The 23,858-nt window shown below is 36.4% G+C and overlaps 4 protein-coding genes and 1 non-coding gene across 9 annotated transcripts; 2 read left to right on the top strand and 3 right to left on the bottom strand.

The window, feature by feature from the left end:
• Positions 1-41: 41 nt before the first annotated feature.
• Positions 42-3,359, top strand: LOC111005141 (uncharacterized). 5 transcript variants are annotated; one of them, XM_088127268.1, is made up of 4 exons: positions 235-476; positions 579-690; positions 1,190-1,759; positions 2,654-3,359. In XM_088127268.1, the coding sequence occupies exons 3-4, from the start codon at positions 1,297-1,299 to the stop codon at positions 2,767-2,769; spliced, it is 579 nt and encodes a 192-aa protein (XP_087983394.1). In that variant the 5' UTR covers positions 235-476; positions 579-690; positions 1,190-1,296; the 3' UTR covers positions 2,770-3,359. The 5 variants fall into 5 exon arrangements, with proteins under 5 accessions (XP_022132228.1, XP_022132233.1, XP_087983394.1 ...); XM_022276536.2 differs by lacking the exons at positions 235-476; positions 579-690 and adding an exon at positions 42-225; XM_022276541.2 differs by lacking the exons at positions 235-476; positions 579-690 and adding an exon at positions 44-225 and having other exon boundaries at positions 2,685-3,359.
• Positions 3,360-4,189: 830 nt separating this feature from the next.
• LOC111004931 (uncharacterized) lies at positions 4,190-9,367 on the bottom strand. The gene is made up of 6 exons (XR_015793124.1): positions 8,932-9,367; positions 8,564-8,756; positions 8,387-8,473; positions 7,417-7,803; positions 6,079-6,238; positions 4,190-5,645 (listed from the first exon to the last, which is right to left on the bottom strand). It is a non-coding gene; the product is annotated as an uncharacterized LOC111004931 (transcript).
• A 709-nt stretch (positions 9,368-10,076) lies between these two features.
• On the top strand, positions 10,077-11,445 carry LOC111004754 (uncharacterized). Its single transcript, XM_022275932.2, has one exon. The coding sequence runs from the start codon at positions 10,410-10,412 to the stop codon at positions 11,043-11,045; it is 636 nt and encodes a 211-aa protein (XP_022131624.1). The 5' UTR covers positions 10,077-10,409; the 3' UTR covers positions 11,046-11,445.
• Positions 11,446-12,365: 920 nt separating this feature from the next.
• LOC111004876 (double-stranded RNA-binding protein 1) lies at positions 12,366-15,535 on the bottom strand. The gene is made up of 3 exons (XM_022276115.2): positions 15,295-15,535; positions 14,309-14,571; positions 12,366-13,385 (listed from the first exon to the last, which is right to left on the bottom strand). The coding sequence occupies exons 1-3, from the start codon at positions 15,317-15,319 to the stop codon at positions 12,642-12,644; spliced, it is 1,032 nt and encodes a 343-aa protein (XP_022131807.1). The 5' UTR covers positions 15,320-15,535; the 3' UTR covers positions 12,366-12,641.
• A 1,138-nt stretch (positions 15,536-16,673) lies between these two features.
• On the bottom strand, positions 16,674-20,206 carry LOC111005218 (VIN3-like protein 2). Its single transcript, XM_022276656.2, has 4 exons — positions 19,822-20,206; positions 18,715-19,375; positions 18,132-18,451; positions 16,674-17,906 (listed from the first exon to the last, which is right to left on the bottom strand). Exons 1-4 carry the CDS (start codon positions 19,868-19,870, stop codon positions 17,089-17,091), a joined length of 1,848 nt encoding a protein of 615 aa, XP_022132348.1. The 5' UTR covers positions 19,871-20,206; the 3' UTR covers positions 16,674-17,088.
• Between the last annotated feature and the right edge of the window lie 3,652 nt (positions 20,207-23,858).

Here is a 23,858-nt window from a genome sequence, read left to right as displayed (position 1 = left end):
CTCACCACGTAAACGTAATTTATATTTAATTTAGGAAATTTGATTGGTGTCAAATGATTACTGGACGAGCATCGAGCGATCCGACTGTATCCAAAATCCTTCATCTAACTTCTCCATTTTTGCGACTCCCGTATCTTTTTGACGATCAATTGCTGTAATTTTTTGTCTTCAATTTGAATTCGACGGCAGCCATTAGAGGTTCTTCTTCGAGATTTGTTCGTTGAGGTAGCTCTTTCTGTGTTTCTTCAGTTTTAGCTTTTGCTTTATCATCATTGTGTATGTGTCTGTTTTCTGTTTGTGTGTTTGGCTCTTTCTGCGCAAGATTCCTGGATTTTCTTTTATGCTACTTTCGGTTGCAATGTTTGAAAAGCAAGTTTTCGGAAAGTCAATTACTAGTGGAAGGAGGTTGCTTCTGAAAGAGAAGGAATTAAGTTTTCTGTCTGTGTTTGGAATTTAAGAGTTCTGAAGATTGTGAGGTATTTGTCGGTTTGTTGAAATTTGCAGTGCTTGGATGAGTCTGAAACCTAACGAGAGAACGTGATTGTGTTCTTTTTTTTTTCTTTCTTTATTTCTTAAAGTAGGAACAATATTATATTATTGGTTCTCTGGATCTTGCCGACTCTTTGAGTAGAAGCAATCTTTCAAATGAAAGAGGGCAATATGCTGGCTTTAATTTTGAACTTGAGGGAGGTAAATTTAGTAAAGCCGTGTTTCCTTTTTATGACACAGCTCGATTTGGTCATGGTAGTTTCTTTTCTTGGTTGTGGTGTTTTTTATTTATCTATTTCCAATTGTGTGAAAGCTTCTGCTTCTGTATATATTGCTCGGGAAACTGAACTTAGAAAATCGAACCCTTGGCTGTTCCTTCACGTTCTACTATCTTGATTATTAAAATCTGGAAACTTGGCCAGAATTATTGAAGAATCTTGATGATTTCCTGAATGTTCAGACTTGAAGTTAGGTCAAACAGAGTTTATTATTTCTCTCTTCTTTTTCTTCCTTCCTGAGCTTGCAGGATCGTTTTGGTCTGTTCAAAATTGTAGCCTTTAGTCTATGATACATTACGATTGAATGCATGTTTATCTTCTTGTATTTGTTGACATGTACAATCTATGATTGCAGCAATTTCTCTCTTTCTTGTTTTGAAATCTAATCGATCAATTTGTTCCTGCTATTTTATCCTTACCAGGGAAACTGCTCCATTTCACCTCTCAGACCTTAGAAATCTACTTGTACTTAGTTTATATTTCTTTGGAAGGACTTGGTACTCATTAGTAAAGAAAATTGAATTCACACATGGCTGTGGCATTTCCCCAACTCTCGTGGTGGTTGTGGAGTGGGAAGAATAAAGAACCTCGAAGCTCTAATGGGTCTCCTCTAAATGCTTCCCTAGATACAGCCATCCGGGAACCAGATACTCTAAAATTTCCTTTAGTTAATGGGGCTAACATATCATCCTCGTCTAGAAGGGTGAAGCGGAAATGGCATAGTCGTGAAGAGAGGAAAATTGATAGGGAGTATGACATTGTTCTTGTTCCATCTGACGGAGGATGTGTTTCAGGGTCAGAGTCTGATGACTCAGATTGGTCAATTGGATGGTCGGAACCCAACGGACCTGGATTCCAGAGCGATGACGATCCAGACAACAGTTTCGCTGTGTTGGTTCCATGTTATGGACACATGTACAATGATTTTGTAGATGAAACTAAAAACAGTATCCTAAGTGCTGTTGGGAACATCAACGATAGCTTTTCTGCTGGTAAGAGCTGTTCCTTCTCAAGCTTGCATTTTGATGGTTGTTGCGTGTTAGTTATTGCTTTTGCCTTCCAAAATATTCTTCTAGTCCTCTTTCGTGAACAATGAACTCAATAACTTCGTTCATATCCCATGATACCTTAATTTGTTACCTTAAAGTCGACTGTATATTCTAAATGTTTGACGTCAGTTAGCCATGTTCCAAAGATGAAAAGTCTTTTATGTAACTTAGTTGTTATCTCATATTTATAGACCGTGTTTTATTTTTAGGAAGATGATGCTATTTCCTTTGATAGATTAGATTATGCTCATGGTAGGCGTTGTGCATCAGAAAAATCTTGAGACATTCTCAGCTTGACAGTCATGCATCAAGAAATCTTAGCAATGTCATTCTTTCCAAGAAAAGGGCAGTGCCAGATCCTTGTTTGCATTTCTTAGCTAGCACATAGTTATGTATATTTATGTAGTAACATAATGAGTATAGAGATCTCTTGAATGAACTATTCAAACCCATCCAGTAGTTTAATCTGTTCTATTGTCTGTATAACTGAGTAAGCAAATAGGCTTATATGACAGAATAAAACTCAACCTCTTCAGTGTGGGGACTTCTCGAGCATCTTGTTCGTATAGAAACTCTAAATTACCTTAGTGGGAAATGTGAATAGGCAAAAGTATCGATGAATTTATAGACTTTAGAGATTGTTTTCTATTTGTTTTGGCCCTTTAAGCAATATTACAGTTTCCCTCTTCTGATTGATTTCGTACTGGCTTCACTTCACAATGTACGGTTGTTGTTCTGGGAAATATGAATCATACTAGAAATAGAATTTAATATAAATGCCAGTATCTGCTGCATATATGAAATTTCTTTTTTGGTTTCCTTTATGTTTGTTGTAAGCTGATAATGGCTGCACTTTTGCTCGGAGCAGACAGCAAGAAATATATGGAACAATGGCTGTCCTCTCTCCAGAACTGCTGATGCACAGGATTTGTAATGGTTGCATGCGGATCTAACTACGATGCTAATGCTTCGTTTTCGACGACGAAAACATTGTGATATTAGCCATTTAAAAATTGGAAAAAAAATATGAAAAAAGAAAAGAAAAGAAAAAAGAATATAGAAGACTCTCTATTCTTATATTGCAGAGAAGTAAATTGGTAAGGTATGAATAGATTGGATGGAATGAGTGGGTGGAGGTCTCATCTTTTCAATTCTTTTGACCATGCTCTTAAGAAGAGAGAACTTAAAAAATGTCCTCATCTGGGATGAAGCTTGTTACTATGGGATGTAAATATTTTAGACTGGTTTGTAAATATGGAAGGGAGACAGGAAGAAAGAGCTTGAGCTTGAGCTTGAGCTGACCAGCTGAGGTATGAAGAAAAAGAAGATTAAAAAAATGGTGGAAGTGGAAATGTCCTGTTATTCTTTGAATATCAGTTAATGTATATAGTGGGAAGTGTTTAATTCTTCTAAATGTTGCTGTAAATAAGTGTCTCAATTGTATGCATCTTGTAAATATGATGTGAGTGGGTTTGGTTCAACCAAATGTTGCTGTAAATGCCTAAAATGGTGGCTCATTTATAAAATTTGTTGTACATAGTAACACAGTTGTGCAGAAATGTAAATATCTCTCTCTCTTCCTTTGATGTAATATATTTTGATATATGGCATTAAACCCAATGAAATTTAACATTTAGTTTTTTATGCCATACCTGTAGTGAGAAGTATGATTTTGAGGTTAACTCTGTAAAAGTGAGTTTGGTATCTGAAAAAAGTGTTTAAGGAAGAAAACTAATTAAATGCTTCATTTAAAAGCACCAAGTATTTTTTTAAACGCTTTTCTAGGATTTCTCAATATACTTCTGATTATCTAAAATTTTTAGAATTCATCAAACTACTTTTATATATATATTTTATAATTTTTCAAATATTATAATTTTTAGTATGCCAAATAAATTCTAAGGGAGTGTTTGGTTCACTTAGGGAGTAGAATTAGCTAAGCTAAATGGATGTTTGTTGGACAGTTTTAATTTTCAAGATAATTAGATTCAATGGAAGTTTTTATTTTTTTAATATGAGACCGACTAGGTGGGTAAGTAGAGAATATACTTAGTGGCGCAAGATAATTCTCTCTAAGGAACTCGGTAAAATAACCCACATAATCAATATTCTCATATACGATTAACTTCTTATAGGATCGAATATATTTCTATAGAAAAATCGAACATCTTGTCAAAGTGTCTAACATCCAACCTTACCTATAAATTGAAAAATAGTAAACTTTCAACTTTCAAAGTTTAACCAAGTTTTCTCTAGAAATAATAAAAAAAAAAAAAATCACTAAAATTTGATTTTAAAAAAAATCTAGAATATATCCAAGAACACGGACAATTATTAGAGATTAAAGATAGAACAAATACGATTCACGAGATGTACCAAATCCACTCTTTCTTTTCTTTTTTTCCTTTTTTTTTTTTTTTGACAATGCATTTACAGTAACTCGACAAAACAAACATCCTGTTAGAGCATTTGAACAGTGAACCCCAATTCAGTTCTTGACACGGAACAGTTATGAGGGAGAAGAATGTGAAGTTAGAAACACTTTGAAACAATAATTGAAGAACAAATAAAAATAAATACAGGTACAGAAGACATTTCTGATTATATGCTGCTGTCTTTCTTTCCGGTTCAAATGGCTGCAGTTTCTCCCTGATTTAGACGAGGAAAATGTCACATGAATAGCAGCCACTTCTAGCGAATCGAGACGCCATAACTTTCAACGTCAAAATGGTTGTTGTTTTCACTCTAACTGTCAGTAAATTTAACAGGAAAATCACCAAGAACACCTGCACAATATCCTAATAAAATTGTTCCCTCCATCTGGGGCAGAATAAATTTAGCTCTTCACCGTAGAATTTCCCTCCAAAATCTCATTTGCAGCTTCCTTGTGCCCCAAATTTTTTGCTACATCCATCTGTTTTCATGGCAGGCCTATCCTTTCCGTTACCGTCCACATCCATATCCTGAGGTTTAGATCTCTCAACCTGTGATTGATTCATGCTTACTTGCTCATCTGATGAACCAGGAACCGTATTGGTATTACTGTTTTGTCTCTCTTCTACCTGGCTTCCAGTTTCAACTTTAATATCACCATCAGCTCTCGGAATGTTTAGTGAACTACTACGATTACTAGTCTCAGTAGCTTGTTTTTTCAAAGGTGGTCCTACGTCTGCTGGCTTTTCTTCTTTAACTCTTTCAGATATTGATCGTCTGGAAAGGCAATCTTCATCTTTTTGGGATGTAGCTTGTACATCACCCAAACCTCGACCTCTAATTTCTTCCACTGTCTTGATCTCCTTTTCTGACAATGGACCAGCAGCTGTAGCAGAGGCAACAGCAATATTCTGGTCTGTTGGTACGCTCGATACCATCGCAGTTGTTGGAGAGATGGTCTTTATGGGGCCACCACGAGACACACCTGGCATGACCGTAGGGTTGTTAGAGAGGATGGGTGTCTTAATACTAGGATGAGGTTCTAAATGGTTTGGCCCCCTGCCAGGAGTGGGTGTTTTGCTTGAAGCGGGGACTTTGGCCATTATATGGATGGCATTCTTTGACTGAGCAGCCTTGAGGAGAGATGCAGCATCTGCTGGAGAAGCAATGCGAGCCCCAGCAGCAACAGCTGCAGCTCTAACAATAGAGTCGGAATCGAAAGAAGACTTTGTAATCATCTTCTTGGTTGCAGTAACTTGAGCTTTAGCTGTTAGACTTGATGGTCCAATTGAAGATGGTTTTGTCGGAGTAGAGCTTTGATGTAATTTCTCTTGCAGTTGTTCCGAAGTGGCAACGGCAGCAAGGGAGCTACCATTACCAAGCGTATTGGTACCCGCTGGCCATAAGAAAAAATGTTGAACTTGTAAAAATGAGACACGTCGGAAATCTGTTGTGTTAAAAGCAGAAGGAATCTCATGCAACTCTCAATAGGAACTATTCCAAATAAGACATCTCTTCTCAAACGCATGCATGCATAAAATACAAATGCCAATTTGAATCTGTAAGAAAAAACATCAGTTCCCTGTAGTTTTGCCAAAACCACATCTCATAGTCACTGAATAGAGTCGATAGACTGAGATGATGATGTGTTAATAGACTAAGATGAGGATGTGTTAAACCCTATTTTTACAGTATATAAATATATTCTACACTACAATAGATGAAATGCACGAACATTCAATAAAAATTTCCAGAGCAGCTCATTTTTCTAATTTCTAAGTGGAAAATAAAGTAACCCTTCCAAGAAACCTAAAGAAGACAGTAATTACCTGAGCCACTTATACGAGCTGCTTTCAAGCTACCAACATGCTTATCAAGAGCTAAGGACATTGCATGACGAGCTGCCAGCTGTACCTCTGATAGCTGTGTACCGGCTGTGTTGGGTCCCACATTCAAATTTCCATGTCTCTTTTTAATAATTGCCCATCTCTACAGGAACAAAGAGTCGCTTATGTTTCAGAGACGATATAAACAGTATTTGGGGAGTTGAACAAAGGTTAGATTCCAAGACATACTACATGTAGCAAAAACATTACAAACCAATTACGTAGTAATGTGAAAGAACTATAAGAACATGTCTCCACAAAAGACTCCGCTGCCGGGATTTGAACCCGGGACAACTGGGTCAAACCCAGATTCTGGCCTGACTAGATGACAACGGACAGTCAATTGTGTTAGTTACTTCGCTCAATGTCTTGGAAGTCATGGTTAAGTTTCATTGGTGTGATAGATGTAAATTCTAAGACTTACAACGAAAAATGTGAAAAGGAATGATGAGGCAGCAAGTTGAAATTTAGAGAGAATATCACCACAATCAACTTGAATTTGGAAGTCATAAATGGTCTGATGTCGTTTCTTGTAAAAAAAAATTGGTTTGATGGAAGCAAGAACTTTTAGGAACATTTAATTTCTAAAGTGATGTTGTAACTTCATGCAGTAACATGAAGATAGCAAGCCACAAGGCAGCTGTTATGGCAGAAAGAATAAACTCAGTGAGTGGAGTTCAGTTACTATTCATGTATTCAAGTAGTTTGAAGTGTCAGGTATCAGCCAAATTATCTGGGGGTGGGATGATCTATTCCTTCATTCCCATTCCTAATAAGCAAATACGGTCTGGTAATATTCATTAATTATTTTAAGATAAGTGACCATTTATGTTTCTTTCAGCACAGTGCATTAATTGCAAATATCATACTTCACTAATTGAATAAAAATGAAAGAAGCTATAGGCATACTATCTGACATAGAACAAAACCAAAAACTACATGATTCATTCAGCTTCCATCAATTAGATAAATGAAAGAAAACGCCAAACAACACTTTTGCTACATGACCCAGGGCATAGAGGTAGAGAAAAATACAAGACAACTATCAGAGATAAATGATAAAACTATACATACTACTAGAGCATTGAAGTCATATCGGACCTGGACATTTTCCTAAAATGCTGTAAACTGAAGGCAACGCGAGAAGCTAATAAACTAAGAACTTATCAGAGAGAAAAGAGATGATAATCGCTTTTCTGGACAGAAAAGGGGAGATAGATAAGTGATGCGGCCTAAAGCATGCTACCCACACAAAAATAAAGGTGAAAAACAACACAAAACCTGAGATAGCTGTGAAGCAGTTCTATCGCTTAAGAAGTCTCCCCGTAAGATGTTTGCCCAATTCCCTTCACCACATTTCTTAACTGCAGCAATCAACTCAAGGTCCTCCGCCTCAGACCAGGGTTTTCTTTTCCTTCGAGAAGCATTGTTGCCATATGATGATCCATTTCCATTCAATCCTTCAGCAGATGAGGGGGTAAGGACTGGCTGTCGCTGAACAGAAACAGGAACCGTGATGGCTGCCCCTTTTATAAAGCCAGCAGGGTCTACACTTTCTAACTGAACCCCGGACGTGTAACTTCTAGGTAGATTTATAGTTAGTGGAGCCTCTATGGTGCTACTGCTTGGAACATTCAAGTCACTTGGAGAACCAGAAGAGATAAATACCTGCCAGAAGTAATTTACCATTCATTAAGTTGATCCCGCAGATGTAAAACTAAAAACTGCCGAGTCAAATTACAAAGCTTACCATCATTTTTTAGGAGGAATCTAACCATTATTAACATGCATCAAAAAATAGATGTCAATCTACATAGAAAGTCGAAATGGATCAAAAGGTCAACATGACAATAATCTTAACCAAAAACTAGACCAATGAAATTGATGAGGAACGTGAGGATTATAAAATAGGTAATGTTGCCGAGTAAAATTGTTTCACTTTTAATCGAGGCCATTCTGCTCCGTGCCACCGATTTTTAACCTATTTCATTACATTTTAGATTGTGATTAACCTCTTAAGGTTATGATCATAAAAATATGCAAGATTCTTAAAACATTACTATGCTAGCTCTTCCAAGTTTTCAATCCTCAAGACAGTTAAAGTCTAGCCTGATGACGATTGAAACAGATTCTTCACATTCGGAAGTGAATATGTATGATACTTAAATGAAGTATTGGTAAATGATTTTCCATCCAAGCAAGCTAGGAAACAATTAAAATGAAGTTTGGGGCATGGATTTTATTTACTTACCTTCGCACACGCTGCAGCCTCCGATAAAGCTTCGCAGCTGACTGATGGAAATGGCTCTAAATCACACTCTAAGTCACTGTCATCTTCCTGTAAGCAATTTTCTTTGCAGGAGTCAAGAAATTTTGTAGACATATGGACAAATAAAACGAAAAGACTTGTTAATTTACTTCGACTGACCAAAGGTGCTTTCTCATCGTCCAAATTGTCAAGTAAAGCGTGACGATAAGCTAAATGCCGCCATAGCATCTGATATTCCCTAGCATTACAAATCCCAGTAGAAGTATTTTTAACCAACTCGTTCCAATCAATCTTCGCTTCTGAAACTTGCCCCACTTCCTGTAGCAATGCCAGCACCGTCGTCGGAGAGTACCTGTCCAACACGCGAAATCTCAAATAAGCGGATCACTCGATACTAAAAGATTATCCAGATAGAATCTTGTGAACAGCAACATGCAGGAAATTTTGGGACAAATATTGATTCCTCCTGCAATAAGTGAGATCCATTCCTTCTTTGGTCTTAGAGCAGGCAAAATCGAACCATTTACCTCTGTAATAGATTGGAAATATCTTTCTCGCTGACAGATCGTTTCTTGAGCTTCATTGGTTTCTCTACCAATCTTCTGCTCGGATGCGATGTGCATACGATGGGCCGATAACGATTCAAGATTACTCCACTCAATCTTTCCAATAATCAGCTAAAACCCTAACGAGTGACAGTCGAGGAGGGAGATATCACCGGCGAGAGAGAGTAAAAATTGTCCGTCGAGGAGGAGAATTGTGAACAGATGAGAAGAAAAAGGGGAACAGTCGACGAGTACGAGTTCGTGTTCGGAGAGGGCGATTCTGGCCAATCGTTGAAGAACGTATGTTTCACGCGCGAAATATAGTGTCGAGTCGTGGCGCCGCCGGTCGATAAAATCGGTAACAGGTTCAGAATTCAGATATGGTCCATCCAACGAAAATTACGGCGATGCCATCCATGAAATTCCTTTTCTTTTCTTTTCTTTTCCTTTTTAATTCTATTATTTTAGGGCCCAATTTGATCAGGATTTTGTTCTTTTTACCTTTGTGTTATAGAAATCTTCGCTAAAATTTAAAAATGAAAATAGATTTATAAAAAGGAAGTGGACAAATAAATTTGGTAAGTGTAGTTTCCCATTATTACAACCTTTATAAGATTGTTTGAAAATTATTCTAAAATAACCCCTTTTACCAAATAGTGCGTAAATTTAAAAATTGTAGCAGTATATTCTTCTATACTGTAAATTGTTATCTTGTAGCCTCCATCTCAATCATGACTTCTTCAAATATTACCAATGATTGAAGAAATCTTTAAAAGTGTCTTTGCATTTGATATAATATTAAAATAATATATATATATATATATTTTTTTTTGTGAGTTTAGTGATTTTCTACTTACCAGTGCTAAAATTTTGATTTTGAAAATATAAAAAAAAATCTTTTTTCCCTATATTTTTTTATTCATTCATCTCTTAATTATCAATTTTTTTAACCATAATTAAAAGTTATCTAGGCATCGATAAAGACCTATATCTTATCCATAATATATATATATATATATATATATATTGAAAGTTAAATTTTAGAAGTAGATAACACAGCTGCCTTTCAAAGTTCAAATTCCACGCTCATTAATTATTATACCAAAAACAACCACCATTTTCATAATTGACAATTTTTGTAACTTTTCTTACATTTTTTTTTAATAAACTTTACTAACATCTTCGAAAATAACTTCTTTTACTTTTTATTCAAACGACTAAAAAAGAGCTTTTAACATCTAGTCTCATTCGCTCCTAGTTTCGTTCGTAGCTGGAGAGGAGACCGTAAAATTAAAACGCCGCCCTTCGCAGACGGCGGCCCTACTCAAAATTAACGCCATCGTCTTCTCCACCTCCTCCTTTCAGATCGGATTCCGACCATAATCGAAGTTTCTCCACTTCCTGGAACTGGTAAGAAGAAGAGGGAAAGAAATTGCAGACAGTTTCAGAGATTGAGAAAGATGGTGATCGACATACTTCTCCAAATTGGTATCATCCTCGTGATGGCCTTCATGTTCCTCGCTATGCATGACATTCCCCAGAGATTCTTCGCCAAGCTTCGGTTGCGCTTCCGAGCCGATGTCGAATCCAAACGCCGCTTCGTAAGAGGCGCTCAGCTTCTCGCTCGAGCGAGATCTGCGCCGTCGCGCTCCTCGGCGACGTCGTTGGCCGAAGAAGTTGTAGTGGAAGCCGACAAGGCCATCGCTCTCGATCCCAAGGATGCCGCTGCTCACATCCTCAAGGCTCTGGCTCTCGACATCCAAGGATTCAAGACCTCTGCTCTCGAATCGCTCGATACGGCTCTGTCGCCGCTCGTCGCAAAGTCGCTCAGCAATGAGGAGCGAGGAGACGCGTTGTTTAAGCGAGCTGAGTTGAAGATGTCCACGAATCGGCGAGCCCTAGTTGACTCGGCTTTAGCAGACTTGACCGAGTCAGTGGCGATGAGCCGGAATGCGAATGCCTATTGTTGGTTGGGGAAGTGCTACGAGATCAAGAAACTGAAAGTAGAGGCCAAGAAAGCATACGAAGAAGCGTTGAACATCGAGCCACGATTATCCAACGCTCGGGAGGCATTGGAACGCTTATCATCGCCGTAACCTCCGACGTCTTCTGTGGTCCGCGGGAGGTCAACGCTGGGAGAACAAAAGAACGTCTCTCAATCTTGTCAGTTCCAAATATCACCTACTGATTGGCCTTCCTTATCTATTTTACGATTGATGCGCTGAATTGGCCTCCAGAACAGGTTTATCCTCTCTGAAACTATAATTTATAATTCGAGCTATGAACAAGCATTTGAATGTGGACCATATTTCCTGTTTTTCTGAGTTATAGGTGTTCTTTCTTTTCCCCCATAGGTAGGTTCATTCTTCGTTTCCTCGTCTTTGATGCGATGTCTGTTAATCTGCTACGGTTTTACTTGTAATTTCTGTACAAGGTGAGATTAGATTAGAACAAATCCAAAAACGAAATAGACATGGCAATTCATCTTCGAAGTAACTTTGCTGCTCTGATCTTCAAGAAGAGAAATTTAGATGCAATCAGATGGCCATCTGATTCTCTCATCCGCATTAGTACAGAATTCCCACTTTCTAAAAGTCTTCACGAAATCCTGTCTAAAGAGACATTTGGGATAGAACATGAAGACGTCGGAGATTTGTCCATTTTCAATAGAGATCCAAGCTGCTCATAGTCATACATGCTTGCTCGAATTTCCACTTTTCCACTTTATAAAAGTGGAAATTTCGACAAAAGTTGCTTGTATATAGTAATTTCTACACTTCAAGCTGTCTTTTGGGTCGGCAATCTTCGGCAGAGGAGTCGCTAGGGGAATGATACCTAAAGCTGTTTGCAAATCTTTTGGACTTTAAACCTCTTTTGGGTCCTTGTACTTTTGTTCCTTGAACTAAATCTCGTGTAAAGATGTAGCCTATCTTAAATTGGTAACAATTTAGTTCCTATAATTTAAACTCAGAAACAATTTAGTCTCCAAAAATTTTTATCAAAACATTCATATGGGAAGTTTGGAGATTAAATTGTTACCATGACTAGATCCTTACTTCAATGAAACAAAAACTTTAGATATCGATTGGAGGTTCAATCTCTCAACCCCATATTTATGGTACGAAAAGAAAGAAAGAAACTCAATACCTAAGTTAACCTCTCTACACCATTACTGTCCAAAAAACACTGAATATGTCACAAATGGGAAGCTGTTTAAATCGGGAGAAATTATTGAAATAAATGCATCTCAATCAAATATATTTTCATCCTTTTTCTCAATTTCATTCATTCGTGTAAATCTCTACACTGGTTGAGAATTGGAAGACCTGCATTTTCTTTTTCAGCACAAAATCCAGAAAATTCATCAATTCTGCCATCATAGGGGAGGTGAGAAAGGGAAGAATTTTCACCCAAACTAATGCAAGAAAATAACTTAGAAGTAGATATCACAGCCATGACAGTTTCAAAGCAGACTTCTACTAAAAGCTAACTTCACAACTCTTTGACCATACAGCATTTTAGCGTTTCTGTAAATTACCTCTCGCAACTATTTGATCAAACAATATTTTATCATTTTTGTAAATTACCGCAACTGCCCTCGCAATAGCTCTTCTGTTTACTACTTAAATTACAAGGCTAAGCATGACTCTCCCATTCAATTTCGATCCATGGATTTGGAAAGGAACTAGCAATCACTGAAGAAGCCCCCCTGCTACTACTCCAGTGGCCACATTCCCCACTGAACCACAAGCAGTTTGAGCGTCAGAATGAGGTAAACTCGTAACATCAGAGGTTCCACAGTTCATTCGATTGGAACCGAGATCACCCGAATCCCCATTTCCGAAATTACTATTTAGGAGTGGAGTCATGTCACTTTGGACAATAGAGACCGGAATGTCACTTGAGCTTAAGTTCGTCGTTCCACATCCAGAATTCAGCACGGTATCCTTGGCTGATTCAACATATTCTCCAATACCCCGCATTTGAACCCCGGTTGAGGTTGATCCATCAATGTTGAACTCCAAATTGCTGGTGAAATCGAATGGTCCATTTCTGGGGAACTTATTCCTTACCGTCCTCCTAAATCGGCCTTTCCTTGTTCTGGGCGCTCTACTAGTCTTTGGTTTAACTGATAAATCTGAATCTTTTCTCTTGCATGGGAGCACAGTGAGTGGAACATGCTCAACAGGATTCTCGAACAACGTCGTCGGGCAAGACTGAATTGCTAACAAAGCAGTTCTTGCAGCTTTAATTTCTGCCTCTTTCTTTGTTTTTGCTACAGCACCAATGTAGCGAATCCCTCCAATTTCTACTGTACATGAGAAAAGGGGTGCTCTGCCTGAACCATCATCCTTTTGGCACTGATATAGTGGGATTGCAAAGTTCATCTTCTGTGCATATTCCTGAAGCAGATTTTTGCACAGTCCTGTTTCATGCTGGATGATAAAGGTGAAGTTGTCAAAAAAAAGAGAGAGAGAGATGGGGAAAATCACAAAGCAGCTTTTCTGCTCACTGCCACTAAATCACCACCCCCAATGTCAAACTGGAAAGTTACAGAAAGCATTAATTCTTCTTTTTACTACAATCCCCACCCCAACCCATAAAGAACAAGAAGCAAAAAGCTGACAACTATAAACTACTTGGGATATTGTCACAGAACAAAAGGGAATAGGTCTGCCAAGTGAAATAAGGCTACAGCTGAGCTGCTTTATCTATTATGTAACCTAATAGTAAGAGGATACAACCACAGACCAGAAAAATTCTCGCAAAACAATTTTCAGCAGAGAAGATAAACAGTTTCCATATTATATCTTGAAGTCCTTTCAATAAAAGTTTTCATTCTTCTTTTTTTTCTAACAAAATACACTTTTCAGTATGTATTTAGAAGTTGCCAAAAGGAAATTCTATAACCACTCCAACGGGATTTACATTAATGCGCATAAAATGTCTAGATAGAGCACCCAAAAAAGAAGCATGAAACTTTGATATGTCTCTCTCTCTTCCCACTCTATGATTTTGCCCTCAAAATCCCTCGATCTCTTTCTATTTGGTATTCAGTAAATCTAAAAACAAATGAACTTTCAATAGGCAAAAAACTAAAATTCTTATCAACAAGCAATACCAAATTTTCCCCAAAAGTATCGCATTTAAAAAGGAAAATTTGGGAATAGAAGGGAAGTAAACTCGAAAATTACCCAACAATTAGTCATGAAAACAGACAGTGGGCTCTGACATTTGGTTATTAGAGAGGTTCACAATATCTAAAAGTGGGACTTGATTTGAATTGGATCATACAGTATTTTGTGGTCAACAAACACATTTAAAGGGATTAATATGGGTGAAGGATGTGAAATCTTACCACGGGTAAGGAGACATGTGGATTAAGATCACTAGATTTTGAGAGCACCATAAGAGCTACCTCAGCAGCTGACTGCTCTGCTGCCTTACGATTAGAAAATCCAGGTAAAGAATCATATCTAACATCCTTTACGATCACAGTAGAATGAAAGGTTGGCTCATGTGATGGACCTTCTTTGATAGTCTCATATACGGGTGTGGGAAGTCCCACTTTTTGTGCATATTCCTGCAGTCGGCTTTTGAAAACATAGCAATTTGAAACACCTGTTATCCATCAAAGAATCAGAAAAATAGCACCAACAGAAAAAACTTGTCCTATCCTATGCTTAGAAAACAAAAATAAACCACCCTTCGCATGAAAAGTAATATTCATACAATAACTAGGCTGCAGATAGAAGAAACCTAATAAATTAAGTTAAAAACATTTGCACAATGGCATCAAGCAGTTCAAAATGTTAAATGAAATCAACACTGAAGCAAAAAAACTTAAAGATGATAAACTTAATCTTTTAATATTCTTACCACTCTTTATTTGTGGTCTTGAAAATTGAAACAATGCCCAACAAGCGATTATCGATATTAATTTGGGAAGGAAATGACATTACAGTTTGAATGCGAGCCCTAATATCACGTTAAACAATCACTGAAACTGAAACCCTTGAAGCTAATAAGTTTACATAGAAAAGATAATTTTTTTTAAAAAAGAAAAACATCGGTACAATAGCATTAAGACCTTCTCTGCTCATCTCAGACAAATAGTTATCTCAAGAACACTGTCCTATCGAAGCTCAATTTCCCCCTCTAAAATTAGCAAAATCCTCTGAGATGATCCGAATACAACGAAACTAAAATAATAGAAAATGGCCAAGTTCCTTGAAAAAAATCCAACTAAAACAACATCAATACTGAGTCAGATATCACAGTTGAGAATAGAAACGACTCCGAGAAGTAGCTGTTCGAATTTAAAAGAAAAAGAAAAGGGTATACCTTGAAAACTGTCTTTGGCTGGCATGGCTCCGAAGAGTAGCAAGAGTAAGAAAAAAGCGCGAATCTGCTCTCAGGAGAATCGAGTATTAGTAAAGGCGAGAGGGGAAACGGAGCCGCACGCTGGGTTAAAAACCACTTCGAAGACGCGAAAAAAAGGAGCTGCCTGCGAAGTTTGGAGCCTAGGTGATGGTGCCCTAGGGCTAAAAACCATTCTATTACAATAATTTCTTTTTTGGTCACGTTTTATGATCGACTAAATTTTTTAATTCTGGACCTTATAATGCTGTTTGGGGAAAAAATAATATAAAGAGTAAAGTGGAGATTTGGCACAATTTATTTAGAGCTGAATTTAAGTCATCATTGCCTTATAATGGTATTTAAAAAAAGGATGGTGGGTAAAATGGGGATTTAGGGAATTTAAGGCTGCCTTTACAAAAGGAAGAATACTTTTAAGGTTAGGTAAATTATTTATTTTTCAATTTCATCTCAATATTTTTTAAATTTTTTCTAAGTATAACAGATACGCTGACAAAGAGCATATCTCATGATTAATATTTTAAAACTTTCAATTTTACCTGATTTTTCAACCAAATCTTTATTCAATTAAGTCATTAAAATTAAATATAAGGATAATAATGAAATTTAAAAATAGTGTCTTTTAAGAGTTGACTTGTAGATTCTATCCAATTAAAAAAATTCAACTAATCCCAATCAATGATTTTTTTTTTCTCAAAAAAAAAAAATTGATTTTTTGTGAGGTTGTGTGAATCTCTCCCGATCTTAACTTGAATCATGATTTGAACTTACAGTGTAGGACGTGTAAAAATAAATAAACAAAACTAAATTTGTTAAAGAGGAGGAAAGTGACGTGAAAGCATAACTCAGAAAAATGTTACATTTTTTAAATTAGGGCTTTGCATTGAGGATTTGGGTTCTGGAAAAACATTTCACTCGAAAACTATAGCATTTGAAGTAATGTAAAAGTTATTAAAAAAAAAGTCAAAATAATGTTTTATGACCGTCAATATAAATTTAACTCCAATCTCCAGCCAATAGATCATAAGATGGAATTCCTCACTCCTAGACAATAACATTATTATAAATCAATTTCAAAAAAGGAAAACTTATAGAAGATAATTGTAATGTTATTAAATTAGTCCAATTATAATCTACAAATATTTTGAAATTTTTTTATTATGATTATTTGACCAAATTTTTATGTATCTTGTCCTCAAATCAAATCTTTGGATCTGCTATCATTGACCGAGTATTGACGTTCTGTTGAATTTACCTGACTTGTTATATGGTCGTTCTGAAAATCATGTTTATTTAAAAAACCAATTCATAAAAGTAACATAATAATGAAAATAAATCTAAAATCTTATGAACCTTAGGAAAGACTCCTGCAATTTATTTGTGCAGAAAGGTGCCACTTGGCAATCCAATTCATCAATTAACCCAGCCTAACCACGTGAATTACGGGGGAAAAAACAAAAAAAAAGAAAGACCAAAGCTCTATACAATTTCCTGCTTGATGCATCAGAAAGACTGTTTTATCACTAAGTTGAACCGTATAAATTGCATCTGAACTGAACGTGACAGTTCCAAAACCAAGTACAGCATTGAAACTTGAAAAAGTAAAACCTGAGGAGTGAGGAGTGGGGAGGAGCTTCACGTGTATTTGCTCCAAATCAGCCAGTCAGTCAGTCACAAAATGGCCTACATACTGTGCTTCACTACAGCCCAAGATATGTTCAAATCTATAGAAGATTAGCCTACACTACCCTGCAGCTCTTAACGCCATATCCAATTGCAATATTCTTGTTTCAAAGCCGGTTTCTGGTTGCAGAAGATCTCATCCATGAAGGTGTGGCTTAGCTGCCCTGCCAAGCTCGGCGGGTCGTCGATCAAAGCATCGATAAAAGCACTAACAACTCTTCTGTCCTTCACTGATGCTTTCAGGCTGAACCAAGTGAGGAACTTCACTCGGAAGTCTTCGCCGATGTGCCCTTCGTGCTCTAGCCACTTCACCATTCTAACAGAATAATCGTAGTCAGACTCTTCGGCTCGCCTTTTGCAATTCAAACCGAGTAGGATGCGGGTCTCGCTTAATTTGCAAGGTGTGGGAGGACAAACTGATATTGGTCTCATTGGAGTGATTGAGTTCTTTGGGGAGAGATTTTTGTAGAGCCCTTCGCATTTGCTCTTGTAGAGTCCATCCAGTGGATATTGATTAATCAGGTTGTTTTTCGAATCTACCCGAGAATGAAGTAGATTAGTGCTCCTAATTTCTCCATTTCTATGTATTCCCAAAGCTGGACACGGCTTTGATAATTTTGGCGTGACCCATTTGGCTTCCCAAACACCAAAGACTTGTGTGCTACTAAATAAAGAGACCTTGCAAAAGTACTCAGTTGAAGGAAAAAGATCATTGATCTTAAACCTCTTTTCTGGCTTCAATGCGATGAAAGATGGCTGATCAAGATAAACAGCCATGCTGGCACTGCGATGCCAAAGTCTGCAGCCTAAGAAGTCCATCAACAGACGATCATCGTATCGAAGCACGACAATCACCGAGGTAGGGCAAGAGTCTTCAAACAGGATCTCGCAGTCTGCCAAGACAAATCACAATGAACAGTGAAAAAATGTTTTAACTATTTTCCGCTTAAAATTACTAAATGACATGACTCGGTTAATCAACAATTAAGTATCTCCAAGTAATCGTTGCAAAATAATAATGATAATAGACATCACATCAAGTTCGAATTTGACTTCGATCAAATATATAAGAAAAGAATATCAATTCATACTTCAAATTTCTGAGAAAAGATACTTACTCAATGTTTCTCCCTTTTGCATACAACCTCTGTAAGGGGCACAACACATAGAATCAAAGGCCTCCACAGCAGATGCACAAAGTTTCTGGACCTCCGCACCACAGGATAGCCGGTTGACAATTCCCCTTGCCATCCTTAAGCAAACCTCATCTAGGGGCCCCACTTCATTTGTCAGCATATTCACGGCCAATTCTACTGTTTTCTGCACTTCCTTGTATATATTTGTCCCTACAAGAATCTTGTGACACAAGGATAGTCTTAGACATAGTAAATCAACTCTTCTTGCCTCCTTTGCGGTCAGCAGTTGTCTTCTCCAACTACTGTAATCAGAAACTTTCTAATCAGTTGTTAAACTTAGCCAAATATAGGTATGGTTAACTCACAAATTGGCTAGCGAATCCTACAAGTACAATTCCATTTCTTATATACCAGATCCAGTTTATATGGTCCCTGCATGTTGGAATTACATTATTTTGATCTGGTTGTCTTTCGTGTCACACGTTTGGGGGATGCATCCAATTCAAACAATAATTCAGTTAAAAAATGCCAACTTAGAAGAAAAAGAGTGCAAATCATAACATACCCCATCAATCCATTGATCTTTCCACATGAAACGCAATAAAAACTTCCATCTAATTTTTCACAGAGACTATTCTTCACAATTCCTGTCCTTTCATGCTTCAGGGCACACTCCAAATGACATGACGTTCCACAGGAGTCCTTCTCATTTGAAGGGTCGGAGCCACAGGTCAGCCAAAGACTTGGATCCTTGTTATCATCATAGCAATGGCAGATGCAACACGAACATCTCTTGCAAAAAGCAAGCTGTGGATTTAGAGGTGCTTTGCAAGCCACGTTCTGACAAAGCTTGACTTCAGTACATTCCTCATCAGTCTCAAAGGACGTATGATTGGAGTCCGAGAGCACAACAGATGATCGGTCCGTGTTCCGGGGCCTCTTATTTCCAGTTTGAGTTTTGTCTAGTAAAAAGGCAAGGGTGCTGCTTCTCTCGGATTTCTGAGAGACCAACCTCAAAAGGTGCTCTATCATTTGGGATTTCGAATATCCCGTGTATTTCCTTTCTTTCCCCATTTCAGCACAGATAATTTCAAGTAGCTCCCTGCGGGTAAAAGACCTAAGGGTTTCAGACGCGGCTTTGGATTTTTGGGCAATCTCATGGATTATTTCCTTTTTCTTTTCCATACTCATCTTGCTACTGCATTTTCCAGACTCAATACCATAACCTGAAACACAAGCATGGCTCATGCGTTTACAGAATGTCTACATTCGACCAAGCACGCAGTGGCAGAAGATGAAAGAACAAAATCAGGCAAATCTCTTAACAAAAAAAAAATTATATTCACAAAAATAGATCGCATAATGCAATGGCCTACGATAGAGAAGAGCCAAATGGAGAAACCCCACGGAAAATACAATGTCGATAAACAGCAACATTGAACATGGAGGTACTGTTTGGGAAAAGGGAAAAAAAGAACCAAAAGCAAATGGACAGAGAAAGAAAAGCCAAACAAAATAAATGCTAAAGCCAGACGACATGAATGACATTGCCCAAGAAGGTGCCGTCTGCCGAGACATTGATATAACAAAGCGCTTAAATGCAAAGATGAACATCCATCAACAGCCTCGTAAACAAAAACCCAGAAAGCGAAACCGTAAACTGAGAACTTACCCGCGAACGCTGGATCTAAGCCGGAAAACCTCTCCTCTGGTTCGCTCATCGTACGCAATAATATGAAGAAAAAACAAAATTAGAAAAAGAAAGATGAAAATTGCGTATAGTTTGCACGGTAAATAGGTCTCCAATGGCGAAAACAACAGAGAATAAAAATAAGAGAAAGTTCTTCAAGCACAGTGAACCGGGACGGAGAATTTCAGAGAGAGAGAGTGGAAAACTGAAAGCGAGAGAGAGAGAAGAGAGAGAGTGGAAAAAGGAAAAGAGAGAGAATCGGGGTGGAAAATACAAAAAAAGTGAAGATTATGGACTAACAAATAAGAATTGCCATTAATGTACAAATGCAAGAGTTGGTATGGAACTGTGAATACCATGGGGAAGCCAATCCCAAAATGGCCACTGAAACAAACTGAATAAGCAAGCAGATTTTAAAATCTTTTTTTAAACATTTATTATTATAATTATTAATATTTTCCTTTTTATTTTTTGGTTGCGTGATCGAACACGCGCCGTGGCGTACGATTTGACTTGATCGAGGATTTCGGCTTCGGTTTCTTATTTATTATTTATTTATTTTGGCTGTTTGGGGCGGGTGGTGGGGGGCGGGGGGGCAATCTGATCGCAGCTTGGGAAGCTTTTTTCTCTGGGCCGCGAGGGAGGCGAAACTTTTCTCCAGGGAGTGAATGCTACGCTGCGGCATTTCATACGGTTGGTTTGGTGTGGGTCATCGAATCAGAGCCGTACGTTTAAGATTGGACTGTTGAGATGCGTGTTTTGAAGTGGACCCACTTATAGCTAGCCTGTAAACATCCTCTACGATCCCAATTTTCCATGCAAACTATTAGGTTTGATATATGGGCATTTCGGTCGTTTCATAGGTGGATGTAGTTACCCAACAGCCATTCAATGGCTCCTATATGGCTTTATTTGATATTTTTAATTATTTTAAGGACATTAAATGTGTACCCTTTTTTTAAAGGAAAAAATCAAACCAATTCAAAATATATATATCAATTTTCTTTGTTTTATAATAAAAGAATTTAAATATGTTAACTTGCCTTAAGTTCACCCTCGTGAAAAATAAACTAGTGGGATCCAATGTGGGTACCATCTACAATCGAGTCGGAGGATCTTCAATTTGATTGAGTATAAGGTTGAACTAGGGATTTTAATTGAGGTCTTTGACGGGGACGGGAAAGTTTTAATAATTTGTAAGTATTATATATATAATAATATTAATAATCAATCAATTTAATAAATATTTTATTAGATTTTAAAAACCTTAAATTTCTTTCCCTTTCTCTCCTACCCCTTTTATAACAATTAAATATCTGTTTTATTGAAAAAATTAACCCATTAAAATGCAGGTTCCCCCTCCAAAATTTCTGGAATGGGTGCAGAGATGAGGATTGCCTATAGTTATCATCTATATTATGTTTTTAGTCTAACATGTAGTGGGGTGGGGATCGAACTCACAACCTCTTGATTTGAGAGGTATGTCAATTATCGTCATACTTACTCTGAATTAAGGTACAAGGAAAGAACAACAACAAAAAAAAATTTTTTAGCACAACATTATGGGGATGGGGTTCAAACTCATGACTTTTTAATCAGAGATAGGTGCCTTAACCACTTGAGCTATACTCGGTTTGGCCACGCTCCATCGCGTTGTTAAGCTTCCAAAAATTGAAGTTTGAATAAATTTAATTCCTATGCACTAGATTGCGGTATAGATTCTCCTAAAATTGTTTGTTTTTTCTTTATTGGAAATTGTTATCTTTAAGACTTAGTATCTCATCACTCAAACCAATATGATCTTTATTTCTTTTTTTTTTTACGAATAACATGTAGATTCAATATATGAAGATATGAGTAAAGATTCTCCTAAAAATACTAAACTAATTATTAGAATCCATATAAATATATTAAATTTATCCAATCCATCAGTTTAAATTTTTGGGTTGAGTTGTGGTTTATAAATTAATTTAAAGTGCTTTTAATGAAAAGCGAAGTGATTTTGACAATGTCAAAACTGATTTTGGTCATATCAAAATCACTCCCAAACACATCATTTATGTATACGCATAAACATTGTTTTTAGCAAATATTTTTATACGTTTTGCCCAAAACCATCGTATGTGGTTTTATCTTTAGGAGTTTCCAAAATTACCCTCCAACGCTCCCTTGATTAACTACATTATTATAATTATTTAACCTTTACAAGTTCTATTTGATAGCAATCAAGCATATAACTCAACTGTTGTTTGATAGTATGCAAATGATTTTTAAAATGTAGACACATGTTTGAACTTTTTATCATACTAATGATCCAATATTTTAAAACAAATGACATAGTTGATAGGGAGGATAAAGTAATTTTTTAAAATGACCACACAGTTGAAATATTATAACATTGAATAGATGACTATTATATATCTTTCTTCTTTTATAAGGTTAAAACTCTACCTTAACAACATCGAGCCCCAAGTCGGGCTTGAGCCTAACTCGGCCCCTATGATGGTATATAGAGATAAGTAGCTATACAAATTCGAAGAAACATTAAACGTATCGTTGTACTAGTTTTATTTAATAATTGTACTATCCCATAAAAAAAAATTGTACTATAACTGCCTAAAACGTAAGGTAAAACATGGAAATTTATATAATTGACATAATTCGACTTAATTAATTAGATAAATAGTTAAGTTGTACCTCACCGAAACTCCAATAAAATAAAAAAAAAACATTTCTCATATATTTCAAAGTAGAAGTCCTATTTGTGGTATACGTACTATCACAAATTCGTATTGTTTTTTGTATGAAAATAATTATCTCTCTTGTATTATGGTTAGAAGTTGTACAATAGATTACAAAAAGTTAGGTGCGTATATACACGTGCATGAATTCAAACAAAAAAGTATTAATTCGACGACTGAATATATGCATGTATGTTTGAATTATTAAATTGTAGCCGTTATAAGTCACCAAGTTTAATCATCATAATATATTTTATGCAACCCCTCAAAAGTGATGTATATATATATATATACAAAAATTATTATGGATACTAGATAAATGAAATAAATATTTTATTGAACAATAAAAAGAAAGATAAAGCAATTAAGAACAAAATATTTTATTTAACGCCATCCAAATAGATAATTACTGAGAACATATAAAAATTAACAACTATGATCAATACCAAACTTTGTTAACCATCGTCGATTTTTTTTTTCCGATCACTAGCAAACAGTTAAATTGTTACACTTGCATGACAATTTAACAACACAACTACTTAAAATAACTATCATAATAATGCCACAAAATCAATGGCTATAATAATTGCACAAGCATCTCAAGCATAGTAACAAATAGTAATAAAAATTGAGATGTTATAATTTAGCTAATAATTAATGTAAATTGAGCTAAGCTCGATTGGTTAAGGCACTCATGTAGGACTAAAATATTGCAAATTCTAATTTTCATCCACACATGTATATTTTAGTACAACAATATGTTGGAGTGAAGTTCGAACGAACGACGGTTTAGTCAATGATACATTTCTTGACTATGCTTAGGTTGACCTATCCCACATTGTTTTTGTTTCTTTTAATTATAATCTTTAATCGCATAAATATCGATGTATGATATCATATCATAAATAAATAATTGGCTATTTTTTAGTTTAACATCGTACAAAACTAATCATTAATTAAACTTGAGTGTCAAAGTATATCGCAATGGATTAACACGTGTATTATCAAATAAAAAGACGTATTCGAATTATTTAACCCCACGCGTAGTTGAATTAAAACAACTAAAATTAAACATTTGAGAAAAAAAAAGAAATAAGAAAAAGGCAAATTCACAATCTTCCAAGACTAGCTCACAAATGATTTAACTCAGCATCTAGATCGAAAAATTAAATAACTAACGCATTGTATACAGCTACTACTACCATACCACGTGCCTAGTATAGATGGTTTAATCTTCTACCCAACTACCGAATTTGGAAAAAAAATTCTCAATATTAA

Source organism: Momordica charantia, assembly GCF_013281855.1.
Source record: "Momordica charantia cultivar OHB3-1 chromosome 8 unlocalized genomic scaffold, Mcharantia_2.0 BLBB01000008.1, whole genome shotgun sequence".
NCBI classification, from domain to species: Eukaryota; Viridiplantae; Streptophyta; class Magnoliopsida; order Cucurbitales; family Cucurbitaceae; genus Momordica; species Momordica charantia.
The sequence above is the reverse complement of the archived record's forward strand: the minus strand, read 5'-3'. Positions and strand labels throughout refer to the sequence as shown.

Coding starts and splice junctions, on each gene's coding strand:
- LOC111005141 (XM_022276536.2), top strand. CDS start 1,297: ATGGCTGTGGCATTTCCCCAACTCTCGTGGTGGTTGTGGAGTGGGAAG. Junction 1,760..2,653: donor CAACGATAGCTTTTCTGCTG/GTAAGAGCTGTT, acceptor GTTTGTTGTAAG/CTGATAATGGCTGCACTTTT.
- LOC111005218 (XM_022276656.2), bottom strand. CDS start 19,870: ATGAGCGAACCAGAGGAGAGGTTTTCCGGCTTAGATCCAGCGTTCGCG. Junction 19,376..19,821: donor CTTAGATCCAGCGTTCGCGG/GTAAGTTCTCAG, acceptor CTTGTGTTTCAG/GTTATGGTATTGAGTCTGGA. Junction 18,452..18,714: donor AAGATCAATGGATTGATGGG/GTATGTTATGAT, acceptor TTCTGATTACAG/TAGTTGGAGAAGACAACTGC.
- LOC111004754 (XM_022275932.2), top strand. CDS start 10,410: ATGGTGATCGACATACTTCTCCAAATTGGTATCATCCTCGTGATGGCC.
- LOC111004876 (XM_022276115.2), bottom strand. CDS start 15,319: ATGCCAGCCAAAGACAGTTTTCAAG. Junction 14,572..15,294: donor AGCCAAAGACAGTTTTCAAG/GTATACCCTTTT, acceptor GATGGATAACAG/GTGTTTCAAATTGCTATGTT. Junction 13,386..14,308: donor CACATGTCTCCTTACCCGTG/GTAAGATTTCAC, acceptor TTTATCATCCAG/CATGAAACAGGACTGTGCAA.